Raw genomic sequence first — 17,381 nt, forward strand, 5'->3', positions numbered from 1 at the left:
CGTGTTATCTTATATCAGGCTTGCATGCATGTCTAAAAAACCCACGTACATATGTACGTATATAGCCTACGAAGTACAATGACCAATCAACAAGATAGCCCGACATCCAACTACCAGCAGAGTGACTCGGAGGTGTGGAAGTACTACCGAATGCCATATGTCTCGAACTACCAAAAGCATACTTGAGGATCCTCTCGAGGTATCTATGCCATATATTGATGCAGAATTTCGGTCTTGCATATTATTATTTGATATAATAATATCTGCAGTGCTGTCTGAGGATGTCACATGCCACGTAAGGCAAAACCTTTCATCTTTGTAATCTGTATTCCATTATCCGTCAGGAAACGTACGCAAAGAAAAGAAAAACATGAACTGCTTCACTTCCACCCCTTGATATTCCATGTTTTATCACTGGCATTATTTTTTTTACATATGACAGATTTAATTAGTACTGTTGTACTTGGGTGTTTTGTTTTTTTCTAAATTCAATTGCTGGGTCGATGTAACTCTTCACTTGTTGTATTGTTTTGTGTTTCTAGGATAGGGATAGGGATAGGCATGGTCATACAGTCTTCTCTCTTCCTACCCTTTCATTTACATATCTTTTTTTTTTTAAATAAAAAAAACAACCGTATAAATTATCAAATCCAATGGCAATAAAACCATGTTTAGTTCCAGCAACCCTATAACCATGCTTTCATGCATACCCATATGGCAAATAAGGCTCTTAAAATAAGTCCACCCACTCACATCGCAATTTACAATTATAACTCATAACATGTCATCTGACACCACTCTCCTCAAGGTGCTCCGCCCATGGGCATGCCTAATTCACCAAGAAAACATATTTATCATGCTTTGGCTCCTTTTCATAAGTCGGAACGTTACAGCGTAAATATATTAGGTCTTCCCATGGATATGTTTTAGACAATTATTTTCCTTATCTAATTTTGGATGAAATTAAAATGGCAGTATTTCAACTCTCGATTTAGCCATGGCGATTCTAGCTTTTTTGGGAAATCTTGGAGACAAGCAAATATGGTTGTAACAGGCGGGGGATGTGATAATTGAAACAATTATGTCCAGGGAGTAGCCTGCACAGAAGTAGACCGCTAGCATGTGATATGCATGTGCATGTCATGGCAATAATTGCAAACTGAGTTTTAACTTCAAAAAAGTTGAAATAAGAAGAGCCAATCTCAATCAAATTCATGACCCATCCTGACAAAAGTTGCTCTAGATGTTTTCCTTTTTCAGAAAAAAAAAAGAGTTAGCTTTACTGTTTTTGAGATGAATATAGCTCACTCGGGCTAAACAGTCTAGGACTGTTCGTATGAAGCTGATATCATGAGATTCTTGGAATTGGAAGGCGTCTTTCCAGAAACAGCTTGGGGTTTTCTGGGAGAAGTTAGCTGGTAGCATTTTTTCACTGTCAATCAAGGAATGTCTGACGCTTCCACTTCGAATATCTAATACACGGGTCCTAGGAAAGACATCTTAACGATCGAGGAACGGGTGACGAAAGAATTTGGCAGCACTACAATTGCGCTGAAAGCGTGAAACTTCCAGGGTCCTTCTTCCTCTTCTTCAGGCTTAATTAGAATATTTCTCCGCTCTCGCATCAGAAGAGAAAAAAATTAGTTTCCAGGATAATTTTAATGACTGATCGAGAAGAATCAGTCATCAAACAAAAGACGTCGTGATTTCTCACGGTTGATTACGCAAGTGAGCAGGCGCCAGAGGCAAAATGACAGTTACACCTGTTATTGACCCTTCGATGCTAATTTCGTGGCTCACAAATTTGCGTAAGTTTTAGAGATTGAGAATATAGAATGAAAAGAATCTGGAAAGATGATTATAAAAGGATAGACGTCAGTGGTGACTTAAGCAAGCGAAAGACAGATTACGACAAAGTCGAATATTGGGCTAACAATGCACGGCAAGGCGTACGACACCGCAATCTGGTCGTCTTCATCCACGATGGAAGGGGTCCTACTATGATAAAGTGGACTCCACGGCACCAAATGAGCCATGGGTTAATATCAATTACTGTGTATTTATAATGAAAATGAAACCCCAAGTCAATAATTGACGTTAAATCAGTTTGTAGATGAATTTCCACGTTCAAAAGATTTTCCTTTTGCCCTTGACAAGTTACCCCTTTAATGTCAACCAATCTCCCAAAGCTTTGAATCAAGTAGTAAGAATTAAGAAAGTATATGTCAAAAAATACTAGAAAACAGAGGTTTATTGGCCGACGTGACGAAATTTCCTGAGTCATGTAGAAGGAGGAACTAATCCACGAAAGCTGCTAAAGCCAAAAGCACCGAACCAAGGCGGAGAAGCCAGAGAGTCCCATGAAATTCTACAACTGTACGTTTTAACATCAATCTTGTACGACATAACATCGTCTGTGATTTTCCAGAATCGAAAAGATCGTTTACCCTCTTCAGGAGCACCACTTTCATATCATCACGAACCTTCGCTTTCCCACATTAAAATTTCAACAATGAATCCCAACGGCGGAGAAAATTTTGATTATTATTTAATGAAAAAGCCCCTCCACTCACGGAAAATGATGGGGACAGGATAACTCAGAAGCATGTGGCATGAAGGGCTCGCATACCCCACTGTAAAACTTTCTCCCGAGTGGAGAGAAATCAAAGGTAAAGATATTGTGGCATCTGTTCTGATTATAATATTAAACCGTATTTCATGCGCGTAATGTCGTTTTACTACTGGACTCTGTTAAATATTTTTCTTTTTTGCTCTTTAAAGTCACTACCTATTTCCAGTCTCTTCCTTGCATCCTCCCTCCACCACATATAGGATTCACCCTTCACCACTTCGACCTTACTCTCCAATATCTGGTGTTCCTTTATAAGATCTAAAGCTTGGAAATTTTTTGTTGCTCAAGAAAGAAGTCTTAAGAGTTGTTTGTTTGATCAACAAGCTGGCGGAGTTCAGCTTCAACAGGTTAGTTTCTACTTCTAATCTGGTTCCTTGATATGTTCCTTCTAACTCATCCGTCCCAGAAACTCTATCTGCATTCGAGATCCAACTTTTTGGTAAGAATCTGAGAGAAGTTTTGTCTTAGGATGTTAAATTCATATATCTGCAATGGGATTAATTTAATTTGAATTGTTTGTTATGAGAGAGAGAGTTGATGTCAAAAGCATTCGATGTGTATTAAGAAATAATGAGAACTTGGAAAAGATCTTCTCTGGGATTTCCTTGTTTGTTTGAAAAAGACAATAAAGTTCTAGCTTTTTTTTAATGGGGTTTTGAAACTACCCAATATGGCAGACATGTTTGCTCCAATAACTGTGAAAAACACTTTACCTTAAAGGAGCTCTGGAGTTAACAGGTTTGTTTTGTTGGTCTTGTGAATAAACAGGAGAGGTTTTAAAGAAGGATTTGGTGGAGCTTCTGGAGAGAAGCTGGGCATACAACTCTGGCCGACAATCTAGTGAAACCTTCTCAAGCCGGAGAAGGCATTGGCCCTCTTATTTCCGGTGATCATTCACCTTCCGATTGCACGAGGTCATTGGTTTGGTGCCTTCCTATTGATTATGGCTAACTTTCGATAAATCATTCTCCATGTGATCTTTGCAACTCAAAATTTTCACTGTTAAAAGCTTACTTTAAGGATTGGTTAGAGATGTGAGCATCAATAGGCAAAGTTCAAGAAGAGGAAGAAGAAAAGGGGAAAAACGGAAATAAATTGTGCATCTATTCGGGCTTCTCTGAGAATTGGAATCATTCACCTTTGTCCAATGGCAAAATTCAATTGCTTCTCTCTCTTGACCGCAAAGAAAAACAAAGAAAAGGTGAGAAGGATTTTAATTTTCGTATTAGTTCAATTCTGTGTATCTGGTGATTTCCAGCTTCATCTTCTTCATTCTGTTATTTGTAGGGGGGTGATGTGTCTTCAAAAGCTGTTGAACTAAATAAAGGGGTTAGAACCCTCCAAATTAAGCTCGAACAACCGGTGCAGCCTTTTGAGAGTGATGAGTTGAAATCAACAACATTTACTGTCCCTGTACCTGTTGGCTTTCAGGAGGCTTCTCTTTGCAATGTCAAGGTAATCGGCCATGAAAGTCCTGTTGGATGTGAAGCAGCAGAGATAGCATATGAAGGGGAAGATGAGCATGAAGAGAATGCCTCAATTAAGAGAGATAACTCTGACTTAGATCTCCAAGCCCACGTAGCCAATTCAGGTGAAGAAGAATTTGATTTCAGAACCAAAAGGTTGGATTCTTCATCTTCATTTGATACTGAAGTAAAGGAAGAGTTTATGTACCAAGCACAGAAAGATGTTGAAAAGGCTATTGATATGATTCAAAGTGGACATATCAGTGATCCAGGGATCGGGAAGGCTGAGTTCTGGGCGTCACCAAAGCTTAAGCGCTCTTGCTCTAATTTGGAGACGAGGGATGTGCTAAGAAAGGTAGCTGATCAGTTACCTCCTTCCCAGTCTCAGTCCTTTGAAGAATTGCAGGAGTTATCTGCAAGAGTAACGGGCGACTTTTATCCTGGTAGCCCAGCTTCTGTAATGACTCGTTGCAGTGCTGACAGAGTGATGTTGAAAAAACATTCTTCCAGTCAAGTTCTGCCTTCCAGAAGCAGAAGGTTATGGTGGAAATTATTCCTCTGGAGTCACCGGAACTTGCACAAACATTGGACAACAAAACCACGGCCTCTTCCTGCCACTGCTACTTTGAACCAGCAAGGTGGATACTGTTCAGATACAATTGAGCCACATCGAGCGATGAAACTGAGCAAGATGGAATCACCTGGATCATTTACTGAAGAGTCCTTGAACAAAGACTTTACTGGCAACTGTGATGACAACCAGAGCTGGAATGGTTTTCAAACTGGAGTTTCTGGTTTATGGCCCCAGAACCAATGGGTTGCATTCCCAGCTCCATCATCATCCTTCACAAGAGTAGATGAGTGGGTGAGAGATCTTGAAACCCAAATCAAACAGCCTGCTGAAGATGTGAATGATGAAGAGGGCATAACGTTTCCACCTTCTCCTGACACTGGTAAATCACCAGCAAGAAGCACAACCCACTTGACTCGGCGTCCAGATATCAATGTGTCTGAGGAGATTTTACATGCCAATAGTGTCATTCAGTCTCTCAATGCTTCCTCAACTGTTGCTCACATTTCAGGAATAGGTTTGAAAGCCATTCCAATCATCGCACATTTCTCCAGCCTTCGCGCTGTCAATTTGTCAAACAACTTTATAGGTATGGCGTGTTCAAAAAAAGTTGCTGATAGTTTAAGATGGTTATTAGTTTGAATTGAGATATATGACTATGATTTTTGCTTTCTTGGCAGTCCACATTACTGCAGGATCACTTCCAAAGGGCATTCACACACTCAACTTGTCAAGAAACAAGATCAACACTATTGAAGGACTTAGAGAATTAACTCGGTTGCGAGTAGTTGACCTCAGTTATAATCGCATTGCTCGAATTGGACATGGTAATTAACTTGCACATCTGTTTCCCAATTTTCACCTAAAAAGTTCTGGTTAAATTTTCAGAAGACATTCTCCTTAAATAAATTGCACGTAGTTCTTAGAGTGCATTGTGGTCTTTTATGATGCCAGGGTTGTCAAACTGCACACTGATCAAAGAACTGTATCTTGCTGGGAACAAGATAAGTGATGTCGAAGGGCTGCATAGGCTCTTGAAGTTAACAGTCTTAGACCTGAGCTTCAACAAGATAACAACGACAAAAGCGCTGGGCCAGCTTGTTGCCAACTTCAACTCATTGCAAGCATTGAATCTGTTGGGAAATCCAGTTCAGAGCAACATCAGTGATGACCAGCTGCGCAAGGCAATTTGTAGCTTACTCTCTAAGCTTACATACCTGAACAAGCAACCCATCAAACCACAAAGAGCAAGGGAAGTGCTCACTGATAGTGTTGCCAAAGCGGCCCTAGGGAGCGGCAGTTGGAACTCTCGAAGAAAAGCAGCAAAAAGAGCAAGCCAAGGTGCATCAACATCCACCATTGTGCACAGAAGCAGTGTGGCCACTGGGCAGAGGAGCAAGAATAAATCAAAGAGCCGAAGTCGTCATCATGTATCTCTAAAGGCACCTGCACAAGCTTCTTCATTGCGTTAGAGGATTTCCGAGTAATTTACCTGGAGAATTCAAGGGAATTTTTTTAAATTTCCTTTATTTTGCATTGTGACCCTAAGGACTGCTTGCTATGCAGACATTTGTCTTCCCCCTTGTCATGTTTGGAGTTATTTTTTTGGTAATTTGATTTAAGTTTGTGTGGTGTAATCAAGTGTTAATGCATGCAGTTTTCATTTCTATTTTGCTCAACTTAACAGGAATAGTTAGATTTTTTGCATATATGCACGTTAAGTAAATAAGTCAAGATTGAGATCATTAGCATGAAAATGTTAGATAGTATTTACAATGTCAAATGTTTCAGCCCTATGCTTTACCAAGGGAGGCCAAGCAGCTGAGATCACCACACATTCCGTTCGAAATTATAAATGCATATTAAAGCCAGAAATATACTATATGAAATAGCTATGCATTTAGGAAGTGGAAGGATAGGAAATGGATAAATGTAATTTTGGAGCTAAAGCCTCCTAACATAGAAAAGGTCCCTGAGCAGAAAAGAAATAAAGTAGCAAGAAAATTCTATTGGATGTAAGTTTTAGATAAAAAGGTTTAATTTGAAAATAAAGTCATCTCACTTAGACTGTCTTTGCACAGACAAAACATAACCGGTTGAAAAGCCCCCAAAGGTGTATTCTAGGGAAGCTTTTATATAGGACTCTATTAGAACCAAGACTATCATCCCTGCTCGAATGGAGACCTTTTTCCCCTTTTGCACTTACCCATACTTTCATTGTATTTAACTAACCCTTATATCATGCCATAATTTCATATCATTTGTCTATATGATCTCATATAAAATGAATACAACTACAACTAAGGTGAAGACTGAAAAAAACGTGCTATATTTCACTTTTCGCCAACTTATTATAGCATATTAATCACTAGTGATGGGTAAAACCATGTAAAAGAGAGATGATAAAGTTTATTAGTTAAAAAACTTAACTGAGTGTCAATGAATTCTTTTGACCAATTTATTAGTAATATTTAGAAGGTAGAATTTGTATCACACACACTGCATTTTATTTTCCTTTCCCTCTAACATAAAGAAAAAGAAAGTGTTTGCTTAGTTTTTTAACTGCAGAGAGTATAGAGCATCGAAGTATTAGCAATATGAAGAACAGTACAGAAGGTTTTATTCTTGAAAAGGACCTGTAACTTCTGCTGTCAAAAACAACCTTGAAACTCATCCCTAGTTATGATCCAGAATAGAGATCTTGATTTGACAATTGGAAACAACAGGAACACTGATCTCAACTTAAATAAAACCAGCATGTATCATTCACAGATTTCAACATGAAAGAGATTGGATATTTGCCAGTAAGATTCAGTCAATTGGCCATCGATATTTTCTGCCAAGTTGCAAATTATGGAGTTAACTCTAAAGAGACTAGACCACTCACTGAGAGTTGTTTCTAAGAGACCAGAACCACTCATCTAGCAGCATATCAATGCAATGATTATAATGTTGAAAGAACCAGAAGACCCTTTTCAATGTGAATAAATGCAGGACTGGAACCTCGCTTTTCATGAGTCTGGCCTGTAAATCAAGGAGGACCAGAAATCTTCTACTTAGATTATAATTTAACACCATAGTAGTTAAATGAAGCCTGCTAAAAGCCTATCAGCCAAACTGGGTCCTTCTTGACATGAACAAGGTGCCAGAAGTAAAGTTCAGGACATGCAAAGAATACCATGAGGAAAGAAAACATAGCAAAGGAAAAAGAAATCATAGATGAAGCAAGAAATTAAGCTTTACAAATCACACAATATTTATCATGTAGTCTAGAAGGGTTTGAGCTTAAAATTGAAATCTAATTTTGAAGCTTGACAGAAAAGAATACAGGCATAAGCCAAAAACATGATTAGGAAACTACAAAAGTTCAAACAAGATCACAGACAATGCAATCCTTCCAAGATATGGGCTCCACCTATGGTAATTTTAACCACTGCAACAGAAAACATGGTTTCTGACAGATCTTTACACGTGATCATGACTATTATGCTCATGTGTACTGTTGAATTCAAAAGATTAGGGCTTGGAGCAGCTATGCAACTTCTATTATATATTCAAGGCCAGGAAGGAACAAAAAGTTATTTTGATAATAAGATTAACAAAAATGAACATCACAACATATTGCAAATAATTAATCTTCAATTCCTTACATATGTAAAATGCAGCATTCACCTTGATCATAAAACTCTCTCTCGCTCCCGCAGTATTCTGGAGCCCATCTTGACTCTCTATTCAGCAACTCAATCCACATGATTAACCACTAAAAAATATCAATCTCCTTATCATTTCTCCCCAAATTCAGAACTCAATTCCTCATCCTGCATTTGGGCAAACTTATAAAGCTTTTCATTGAAAACCACCTGTGGATCCTTTTTGATTAAATTCCCATTCTCATCATACCCATCTTTCAAAAACACCGCCCAGTTCATCTCTGTTCCCGCCAAATAAAACGTCCAAGGCTGCCTCTTGAGCATCTCATAAGTCTGCCTAGTCAAACTAAGCTCCTCCTTAAACTCCACAATATGATGTATCAAAGCTCTCTTCTCCAAAGTCAAGCTCAAAAACTCATGTATAATCCCGACCCTATACTTTTCCGCCTCCAAACTCCATAAATCCAACTTCCACCCATCGGAATAAGGCGAAACCAGCGGTAATGTGTTTAACAAGTTGAGTTTCTTGACATCATTTTCTTCCAAGTCCAAATCTTTCCCATATTTAACCGGAAACTTGAAAGCTTTCTTCACCTTATCTTCATTTACTAAAAACTCCTTCTCCAATGCGCTTACAGCTAAACTTGGATCCCAGTTTACCAACTCAAGGACCTGTTTCCCATCATCTTCAACCACTAGGCGAAAATAATCGGTATATTTTCCGATTTTGTCCCTGAAATCCTCTGGAATTCCAAATATAAGCCTTTTATGATAAATCTTGCTTAATGGAATCCGCTTATTTTTCGACATCATTAATAATTTACAGATTTTCGTAACTCGATCTTCCTCCATGGCTTCCATGATCGATGTCTCTTCAAGGAGTAATTGATCCATCAAGTCAGTGAATCCGAGCCAGATTTTGTTGTCGGAGTGGCGGTGGGTGGTGAAGAGGAGCGGGTGGCGGGCAATGGATCGGGCGACTTTTCGGCCGCGGGGGAATCCGAGTTCTCGGTGGAGTTTGCCAGCGTCGTCGAGGCGGAGAATTTGTTCGGATTGTTTGGAGAGGAATTCTTTGGTTTTCGTGAGGAATCGGAAGGTGGCATCGCGGTCGAGGAGGGACTCGAACTGGGGGATTTTGTTGGAGTCGGGCGTGACGGGTCGGGTGCGGGGAGAATCGGATTTGGGGCGCTTGGGTTTGTGCTTGTTAGGTGTTTTGGTTATGAGGAAAGAGGTGGAGAAAGAACGTGGCTTTGGGAATTTAGGGTTGGGGTTTAAGAGGGGTTTACCGAGGAAGAAGAAGCGCCAAGCCATGACCATGACTATTTACTTAAGGTTTTGGTTATGATATATCAATTTAAAATGGCTATAACAATTCAACGGTTTTTCTCAGATACGGCGCCAAAATTTTGTGGTGCATTAATCGGAAAAAATTATTCAAAAAATTGTTGAAAAGGAAATTTCCGACCTGCCGGATTCGAACCAGCGACCTAAGGATGGCTATAAGGTTTTTTCCTACTACAGTCCTCCGCTCTACCAACTGAGCTAAGGTCGGGTGACTAGCATTCCTGTTCATTTAAAAAATCTAATTTATTTTTTATTTAAATTAAAATGCAATATTTTTCATTTTATCCATATAAAAAAATTATGATGAAAATGAGTAAATTACAAATTAATAAAATTATGGGATTCATATATATATATATATTTTTAAGAATCACCTTCAAGTAGCAATGGTTAGTTTTATTAATTGTACTTGCTAAATTTTGAAATTAATTTTCATTAAATAAATAAAATCCAATAAATTACATCTTGATTTGAATAAAATAATATGTTGAATTCAAAGTTAAAAAATTTGAGAAAATTAATGGGTACTTAATTTCTTGATAGGAAAGGCTTGCCTAATAAATGTAGTTGCTGTGGTGTAATAAACAATAATGTGTCATTAACTGATTATGTGACTTATTAATAACTTTTTATTTATAAAATAAAAAAATATATACACTTATCAAATTACTGTTAAATCAAATATTCGGATGCAATGGATACGTCCGCCAACTTGTATCCTTCTTACCCCATGGGCCACGGGAAACACTTGTCTGCTTCTGCCAGCCTGTTAAAAAACAAAACATTCCAGAGTCCTCACTCAACGGTGAAGGCATCCATCAATAAAGGACGTTGAAATGCAAATATGATTGTATCAACAGACATTCGTCCACCAACCAAGACGTAGTACACGGATATCACAAATTTTTCAAGTAGAATTCTCACTTCAGTTGCAGTCGAAGTGCATTAGATACGATAGGCAGGAGTCTCATCTACAAATGCACTTTGACTTCAATGCCAACCTCCCAATGCATCACCAAAACTAGTCTATCACATGTATTCAATGGTGCATTTTAATGATCTGCCTCACACCAGGGATACAAAACATTCAAACACCATGTGACAAAGCATAAGCATGACTCAAAGCAAGAAAATGATTCAATTCATTCAAAATTAGTTTCCATTGAAGGTAGATGAAATGGAAGAAAACGATAAACTGAAGTGAAAAAAAATTTCATCACAAATGCACTGCCAAGGACTTTTTTTTTCTTTCTTCTGTACTGCACAGCTAGTGGCACTTGCTTATTCTGTAATCATCTTTCACAATCTTAATCATGTGGTTGTATTGTTATACCGAGACATAACATGAATATTTAAATCTAATCCTATGAATTCACTTGCAATGGTGCCTCAGATTTTGAAGTAATTACAAGGCCCTATGTATGCCTTACGGCTCCATAGGAGTTGTGATTGGTCCCAGCAAAAGATTTCATTTTCCTTTTCCTCTACTATCTGCTTTCTTCTTTCTGTTCAAAATATATGGTATCCCCCTTCCTCGGTGGAGCTATATAATGATACTTAGCATGCACAAAATGAATTTGAATACCAAGAACTTTAACTTAGGGTTCCTCGAGAAATTGTTCTCAGCTTGCTTGTCTCTTAAAGAAAGGTTTCTGACAGATAAGGAGTCTCTCCTCACTGTTACTTTCAGTTTCTACAACTCTGGCATCCCACTTCAATCGCGTTGTTAGAACTCTAGCTGATTCAATTAGAGGAGCTGTGTCATGGATTATTACCCAACCCTGCACCAACCATCAAATGTAACATATTAAAGCATAGCAGTAGAAAACAAAACCATTGGAAGCATTTGCAAAAGGTCTACTCATATTTGATAGAATTTAAGTAAACTAATTTGCTCTGTAGCACTCTTTTGATGACACAAAGGAGATTCAACACTGGCATAATACTAATTGATATTTATGTTAAAAACATATGCAAAACTATCTGCATAGTACGACTCACATTCTGAAGATCTCTTCTCAACTAGTTTTAGATAATATAAGACCAACAAGCATCACGATTCCCAACCAAATCCTGAGATTCGCTTAAGCAGTATAATTAATTAAAGATCAGCACATGATAGAGAAGTAGTATGAGACTGTTAAACCTTTTGGCTTTGTCATATGACTTAATACATTACTATTTTGAGTGGTACTGATAGAAGCTTTCTTCTAGTCATGTGATCCCTAAATTTTTCATACACACAAACGTTCTTACAGACATTCAAATTTACCAGTGAAAAATAACGTCAAAGCCACAAATATAGCAACAAAAGTTCTAATAAAGTTAGGGGGTACCAAGCAAATGAAAAAGCGTTTTACTTCTCTTCTCCTTGCCCATGTATTTGTGTACTTTAATTATCAGTTACTTATAATGACAAGAAAAACGATTGGCGAATAATAACACATTAAGCATTAAATTTTATCCAGCTAAAGCTAATATTATGTCATTTGAGGAATAGAGAAACAATAGAAGGTAAGCATGAAAGGAACTAAAAGCTAGCCTGATTTGATAGCCTAGTTTTAGTACCTCTGGACGAAGCAACCGATCTATCTCAGTGAATAGATCAAGCATGGTGCACCTCCGATTTTGACTAGTCTCAAGGGATAGAAGTCCTTCTGCATGCACCATATCGTAAGTTCTAGGATATGTTGGAAATGCTTCACACCTGAAAGTAAAAAGGATGGATCATAAGACAAATAAAACAAGAAACATTAAACTATAAAGGAAAGGTATACGTCGCACAGAAAAGCATTATGCAAAGCATATCACATTTTAAGCATGATTAATTAACTTTGAACCTAATCATATAATATGGTGTCCTAACTTCAAACTCAGTAACAACAATCCAAGTTTCAGTAAACACATCAACTTTTAACAGAACATACATCCTATAGCAGAATTTGCTTCAGGTTAAGTCTTATATCATATGCAGGTTTTCCTCACTGCATTTATTTTTTTTTTACTCCAGAGAGAAAAGATATTACCAACGTATATTAAGTTGCTAAATATCATTACAGTTTGGCAACCTAGGAATTACTAGAAGAAGGGGTCATATTCCAGCTTCAGCTATAATGAATTGCAAATAAGGAATATATTAAAACAACACAACCCAAAATGAAAAAGAAAATTAGCTAGAGAAGAGAATCACCAATCATGTAATACACCAACATAGCCCCTGTCAAGAATCAGAGGAAGGTAGTTGGGTCCGCTTGTTGGGACTACATTCATGACCCAGACAGACTTCCCTGCTTCCAGCAATGCAGCATTGAAACCACCATAGCGAGCATTCATGTCTAGCACATTCCTGAGCATGTTATAAGGTGGAGAAGGATCTTCATCACCAGGTCTCTTAGGATGATCAGAGAATATTAGGGGTGATAGAAGAGACCAATAATTACGAACAGCTGTTTTACAGTTCGTATTATCCTCATTGAGTTCTTCAGTGTGTAGACCTGATAAAATACTAAAAGTATTAGCCAACAGATACATCAGGAGTGGCAGTCAAAAATTTCTGGTCATTGTTGCTTATCACGATGGAATTGTTACTTCTAACATAAGCATGCAAAGAACATCATATTACCATATAAAGCTAGTTCATTCTTGTTCAAATTAGACCTAGAAGGCCAGGTTGCCCTCTCTTCAATAGGAAGCCATCGGCGGCTATGCATTCCACCAATACAGTTTTGAAGAGGTCGATAATATGGAGATTCAACATCTTGTCCTTTGCTGCAGATTGAAGGACCAAAACCAGGCTTCCTGGACACATAAATGATTGATACCAGTAATCAGGACCACCTATTGATCTCAGATAATAAAGATTTCCAATGGTTCATATAGTTTTGAAGAAAATGAATTGTAAATCAAGTAAGAAAATTGCCTCACCGAGAGTTGTAACAACTTTTTTTAATGGTCTTTTTCCACACAACAGTTTCATCTTGTTGTGACATCAACTCCCAACAGAGACTTTCTGCAAAATCACGAACAAAATTCCACCTTTTCTGCTTCCCTTTGTTACGAAGAAAACTCTGGACATTGGTAAGAGGTGAAGTCCACACAAAGTATCCACCAGGCTTTAGAACTCTATCAACTTCAATTAAGTAAATACCATCTGTAGCACACATTTTAAAATAAAAGTTTAATTACTACCAGTTCAAACACAAAAAAATTGATACAAGTCACGTATAGCAGTAAAAACATGATTAAAAATTACAATAGCAAAGTAGAAATGGTGGTGTGGCCAATTTGTTGAACTATAAACAGATAAAATGAAGTTGACCATGATTTTCACAAATTCTGTTAAATTATAAATTGGTTGGCAGGTGTGAACTGCCAACAAATGCATCCAAAAGCACTCAAACAAGACCTTTGGCTAGCAATTATATTTACAGACCATTTAAAAAAAATTATGTCCTTTACTACTGAAAATAAAAATGATTCTAGCCCTACGTATATGTCCCAACACGAATTGGCTCTATTAACTTACAAAAATTATAACATACCAGGGTAGGAGGAGGGGATGAAAAGATAGGGAGAGAAGCGGCAAATTTTTACACTAGCAAAGTTTCAAACTGTTAGCTGATACCTTTTTGGTCCCAGTCAATACCACAGCGTGCACAATGCAGCATATCAAATGAAAGAGATGGATATGGTAATTGTTTTGAATTGAAAGAACCAATCATTGCAGGAAGGCCCCTTTCGAGAGTGAGTTGAACTTGACTGCCTGAGGACTCATAGTTGGCAATGCACATGGTTAAAAGCTGTTTGGAAAAGAGATGTGCTCCAAAGCTACCGTAACCACATCCTATGTCCAAGATGGTTCTGACCTGCAACAGTAGCCTTCAATTCAGACCAGGCAGGTAGACTAGAAACATCAATTGTTATTGATAATGCAAAAGAAACTAATGGAATGATGGAGCTACATAATTCCAGTCTCGTTGAAATTAGCTACTAAGAAGGCTTTAAGCTAATTCAGGCCCATATTGCCAAAATTGCAATGTGGAAGCCAAAGGTGGCAATTAAATGTACTCCCTAACAATTTGCTATACTGTCAAGCAAGAACTGATACCTTTAAAATATATAGCAACCTCGAAGCTAAACAGAAATAACCCTACTAGAATTAAATAGACAAAGGAAATAGATATATATATACATACATATATATAAACAATGGAACAGTACAAGCTACACATGTATGCCAAGGCCGCTTACCCCAGCTTGAATGAAGTTAGATTCATTTCTCAGTCCAATCATTTCTGCAATTTGATGGGAATAGTCTTCCACACCATCAAACATTAGCAATGCTGAACGGAAAGAAATCTGCTCTTCCTCCAGCATCATCATCCTGCAATTGCATAAATCAAGGGATTGAAGAAACACTTCTATAAGAAAAAAGAAACAGGGAAGGGGATGGGGGATGGGGGATGAAGGCAGCTAGATATGATGTTGACCGTCAAGACAAACATTCACTCACCTCTTGGTTAAACTGCCAGAGGAAAATACCTCTTGACCAGTAATTTTAACATTTGCAACCCAAATGACATCTCCCCCAGTTGGCCACCTAAGAGGAATTTTATAGTTCACAGGTGGCAGAACTAAACACCTTTGTCTTGAACCATGTCCACACAATCGATCATACTCATTACCGTCAGAATAACCCAAAGCAAGATTTTCTGAAACGTTAAAGCAAGGAATATAATTCTCAGACTCCTCAGGGCAGAATTCTATTTCTTTCAACCTTGAAGGACCAAGTGAAAGCTCCCCTATATCCCACAAATCAGAAACAAGCTGCTCTTGAAGTCGCCTATAACCATGAAATATATGTCCTCTGGATGATGTTGAAATGGAGATTGTCCACCAAAATGATCCAGTGAGAGCAAGAATCACAATCACAATTAAACTTAACTTCAAAAATAGCATTGTTAACTTATGTCGGCTTCTTGGAGTTCCAACACTGAAGGGGTCAGATGCAAAACCATTCTCAGTGACACCATGTTTGAGAGGAGAACTATCCGGAAAAAGTAGCCGAAAAGGAAACCGGAGGGATAAATAGCTCTGATCAGGGGAACGATGTCTATCCAAATCTTCCTTTTCTGTTTTATCTTTCACTTGGGAGTCCCAAAAATCATTGCTGTTGGCTGAGATCCGTATTCCAGAAACACCTCGATGCAGAGGCCTGGACATTTTTCCAACCTGAAATCCCCAACAGTTAGCCAGAGGGAAAAAAAAGGCAACTTTCTAGAAACAACTCAGTGAAGTTGTCAAGGTTGAACAAAAGAAAAAAATCCCACTCAAATCACTCTCTAACAAGCTAAACCAGTAATACTCTTCTCAAGAACGTAATACAGACAATCGCGAACTTAAGCAACGAAACTCTGCACTGAAATAAGATCAAAATGAGATCTTTTCCCAATTTCAACATACTAGATCCATAAACCCTGCTGAAAGTGAACCTCTTAAAAAAGCAAATTTTAAACAGTGAAAGGAAGAAGGAGAAGAAGAAATGGCTTTTTTGAACGATTCTAAAACTGAAACTACAAAAGGAAAAAAAATAAAAGAAAGGAAATTGAAGATTCGAAGGAAATAAAGGAAAGTAAAGTAGATACATTTCCATATAACAAACTTCCAGTGAGTTCCGCCACCTGAAAGATAGAAGGGTAAGCTCATTTCCATTCAAAATCACTTCTTTTCATTAAAATTCACTTATCTCTGCTACCCAATGCTAAAATCTAAAGAAAACCCAGATTAAAATGAGCAAAGTCCATCTTGGATCAATCATTTGAAAATCGAAATCTTATCAAATCTAACAAATTCAAAAACAGTTGGGAGAAACACACAAAAACAGTACCTTGTTTCTAAGAGCAGAACTGGAAATTGAAAGAGAGCGGAAAACCAGGCTTGAAATCAGCGAAATTTCATCTAATGAGGATTTAAGAAGATTTTCCTTTCATTTAAAACTACAGAAGAAGACTCTTTTGGTTCTTGTTGTCTTCTTTATTGCGAGCTCCCTTTGATACTGTAAGAGTGTAGGCGGTTATTGTATCGATCCAATCACGACAGAGCTCGTGAAAAGCTGAAAAAATACTTTCTCTCCTTCTATATAATCATAATAATTATTCAAAGAAAAAAATTTTGAGATGGTATGAATTAACTCAATGCAAAACTCGTCATAAATGAAGATAGACAATTTTTTTTTTTGAACTCTCCTCCAAGCTTTTATCTTCAGACAGTGCTCTCTCTACTAATATACGCGCTAAAGCGCCACCACTACAGTTCGAGCCCAACTGTTGATTACAATAATTTTATATTACTACTATATTAATCAAATCTCTAATCACATTAATTTCGTATTTAATTATTTAAGAGAGAGAGAGCGAGAGAGAGAGAGAGATTAGCCACGGAGACTGGTGGGAATAAGAAATGAACGCAGTTCCCTACAAAAGACTCTCCCTCGAAACCCAATTTAGCGTGGTGAAGATCAAATTTTACTATTGAAATTACTGTTATGCGTGGAGGCAAAACTCCTCCTCAAAATTATTTATGCGCAAAATAATGGGAATTTTGGATCCAAGGATGTAATAAAACCGACAGTAGACCTATAAGAACTTGGGTGTGTACGTAGATCTGAGAAGAAGTAGATGGTGTAAACCTAAAAAGGACATGCTTTGTTTATCATAACA

The 17,381-nt window shown here is 37.7% G+C and overlaps 3 protein-coding genes and 1 non-coding gene across 5 annotated transcripts; 1 reads left to right on the top strand and 3 right to left on the bottom strand.

Moving 5' to 3' along the window:
• Positions 1–2,383: 2,383 nt before the first annotated feature.
• LOC110417292 (Outer arm dynein light chain 1 protein) lies at positions 2,384–6,306 on the top strand. 2 transcript variants are annotated; one of them, XM_021429559.2, is made up of 6 exons: positions 2,384–2,669; positions 2,782–2,979; positions 3,401–3,833; positions 3,920–5,258; positions 5,350–5,496; positions 5,624–6,306. In XM_021429559.2, exons 3-6 carry the CDS (start codon positions 3,780–3,782, stop codon positions 6,139–6,141), a joined length of 2,058 nt encoding a protein of 685 aa, XP_021285234.1. In that variant the 5' UTR covers positions 2,384–2,669; positions 2,782–2,979; positions 3,401–3,779; the 3' UTR covers positions 6,142–6,306. The 2 variants fall into 2 exon arrangements, with proteins under 2 accessions (XP_021285234.1, XP_021285233.1); XM_021429558.2 differs by having other exon boundaries at positions 2,384–2,979.
• Positions 6,307–7,889: 1,583 nt separating this feature from the next.
• LOC110416951 (Ubiquitin carboxyl-terminal hydrolase family protein) lies at positions 7,890–9,776 on the bottom strand. Its single transcript, XM_021429100.2, has one exon. It carries the CDS (start codon positions 9,634–9,636, stop codon positions 8,452–8,454), a length of 1,185 nt encoding a protein of 394 aa, XP_021284775.1. The 5' UTR covers positions 9,637–9,776; the 3' UTR covers positions 7,890–8,451.
• Positions 9,777–9,778: 2 nt separating this feature from the next.
• TRNAY-GUA (transfer RNA tyrosine (anticodon GUA)) lies at positions 9,779–9,871 on the bottom strand. Its single transcript has 2 exons — positions 9,835–9,871; positions 9,779–9,814 (listed from the first exon to the last, which is right to left on the bottom strand). It is a non-coding gene; the product is annotated as a tRNA-Tyr (tRNA).
• A 911-nt stretch (positions 9,872–10,782) lies between these two features.
• On the bottom strand, positions 10,783–17,041 carry TSD2 (S-adenosyl-L-methionine-dependent methyltransferases superfamily protein). The gene is made up of 9 exons (XM_021428492.2): positions 16,550–17,041; positions 15,176–15,894; positions 14,914–15,046; positions 14,288–14,528; positions 13,588–13,813; positions 13,286–13,461; positions 12,854–13,157; positions 12,232–12,370; positions 10,783–11,444 (listed from the first exon to the last, which is right to left on the bottom strand). The coding sequence occupies exons 2-9, from the start codon at positions 15,883–15,885 to the stop codon at positions 11,286–11,288; spliced, it is 2,088 nt and encodes a 695-aa protein (XP_021284167.1). The 5' UTR covers positions 15,886–15,894; positions 16,550–17,041; the 3' UTR covers positions 10,783–11,285.
• Between the last annotated feature and the right edge of the window lie 340 nt (positions 17,042–17,381).

The sequence above is a fragment of the Theobroma umbraticum genome, unplaced genomic scaffold (assembly GCF_002168275.2).
Source record: "Theobroma umbraticum cultivar Fairchild unplaced genomic scaffold, ASM216827v3 scaffold_51.0, whole genome shotgun sequence".
Lineage (NCBI taxonomy): Eukaryota > Viridiplantae > Streptophyta > Magnoliopsida > Malvales > Malvaceae > Theobroma > Theobroma umbraticum.

What these genes read in the sequence shown, in the direction of transcription:
- LOC110417292 (XM_021429558.2), top strand. Translation starts at nt 3,780, where the DNA reads ATGGCAAAATTCAATTGCTTCTCTCTCTTGACCGCAAAGAAAAACAAA. An exon ending in CAAAGAAAAACAAAGAAAAG is followed by an intron (nt 3,834 to 3,919) that starts GTGAGAAGGATT and finishes TGTTATTTGTAG; the next exon opens with GGGGGTGATGTGTCTTCAAA. An exon ending in TTTGTCAAACAACTTTATAG is followed by an intron (nt 5,259 to 5,349) that starts GTATGGCGTGTT and finishes CTTTCTTGGCAG; the next exon opens with TCCACATTACTGCAGGATCA.
- LOC110416951 (XM_021429100.2), bottom strand. Translation starts at nt 9,636, where the DNA reads ATGGTCATGGCTTGGCGCTTCTTCTTCCTCGGTAAACCCCTCTTAAAC.
- TSD2 (XM_021428492.2), bottom strand. Translation starts at nt 15,885, where the DNA reads ATGTCCAGGCCTCTGCATCGAGGTGTTTCTGGAATACGGATCTCAGCC. An exon ending in TCTGGCAGTTTAACCAAGAG is followed by an intron (nt 15,047 to 15,175) that starts GTGAGTGAATGT and finishes ATGCAATTGCAG; the next exon opens with GATGATGATGCTGGAGGAAG. An exon ending in GTTGGTGTATTACATGATTG is followed by an intron (nt 12,371 to 12,853) that starts GTGATTCTCTTC and finishes TTTTACTTTCAG; the next exon opens with GTGTGAAGCATTTCCAACAT.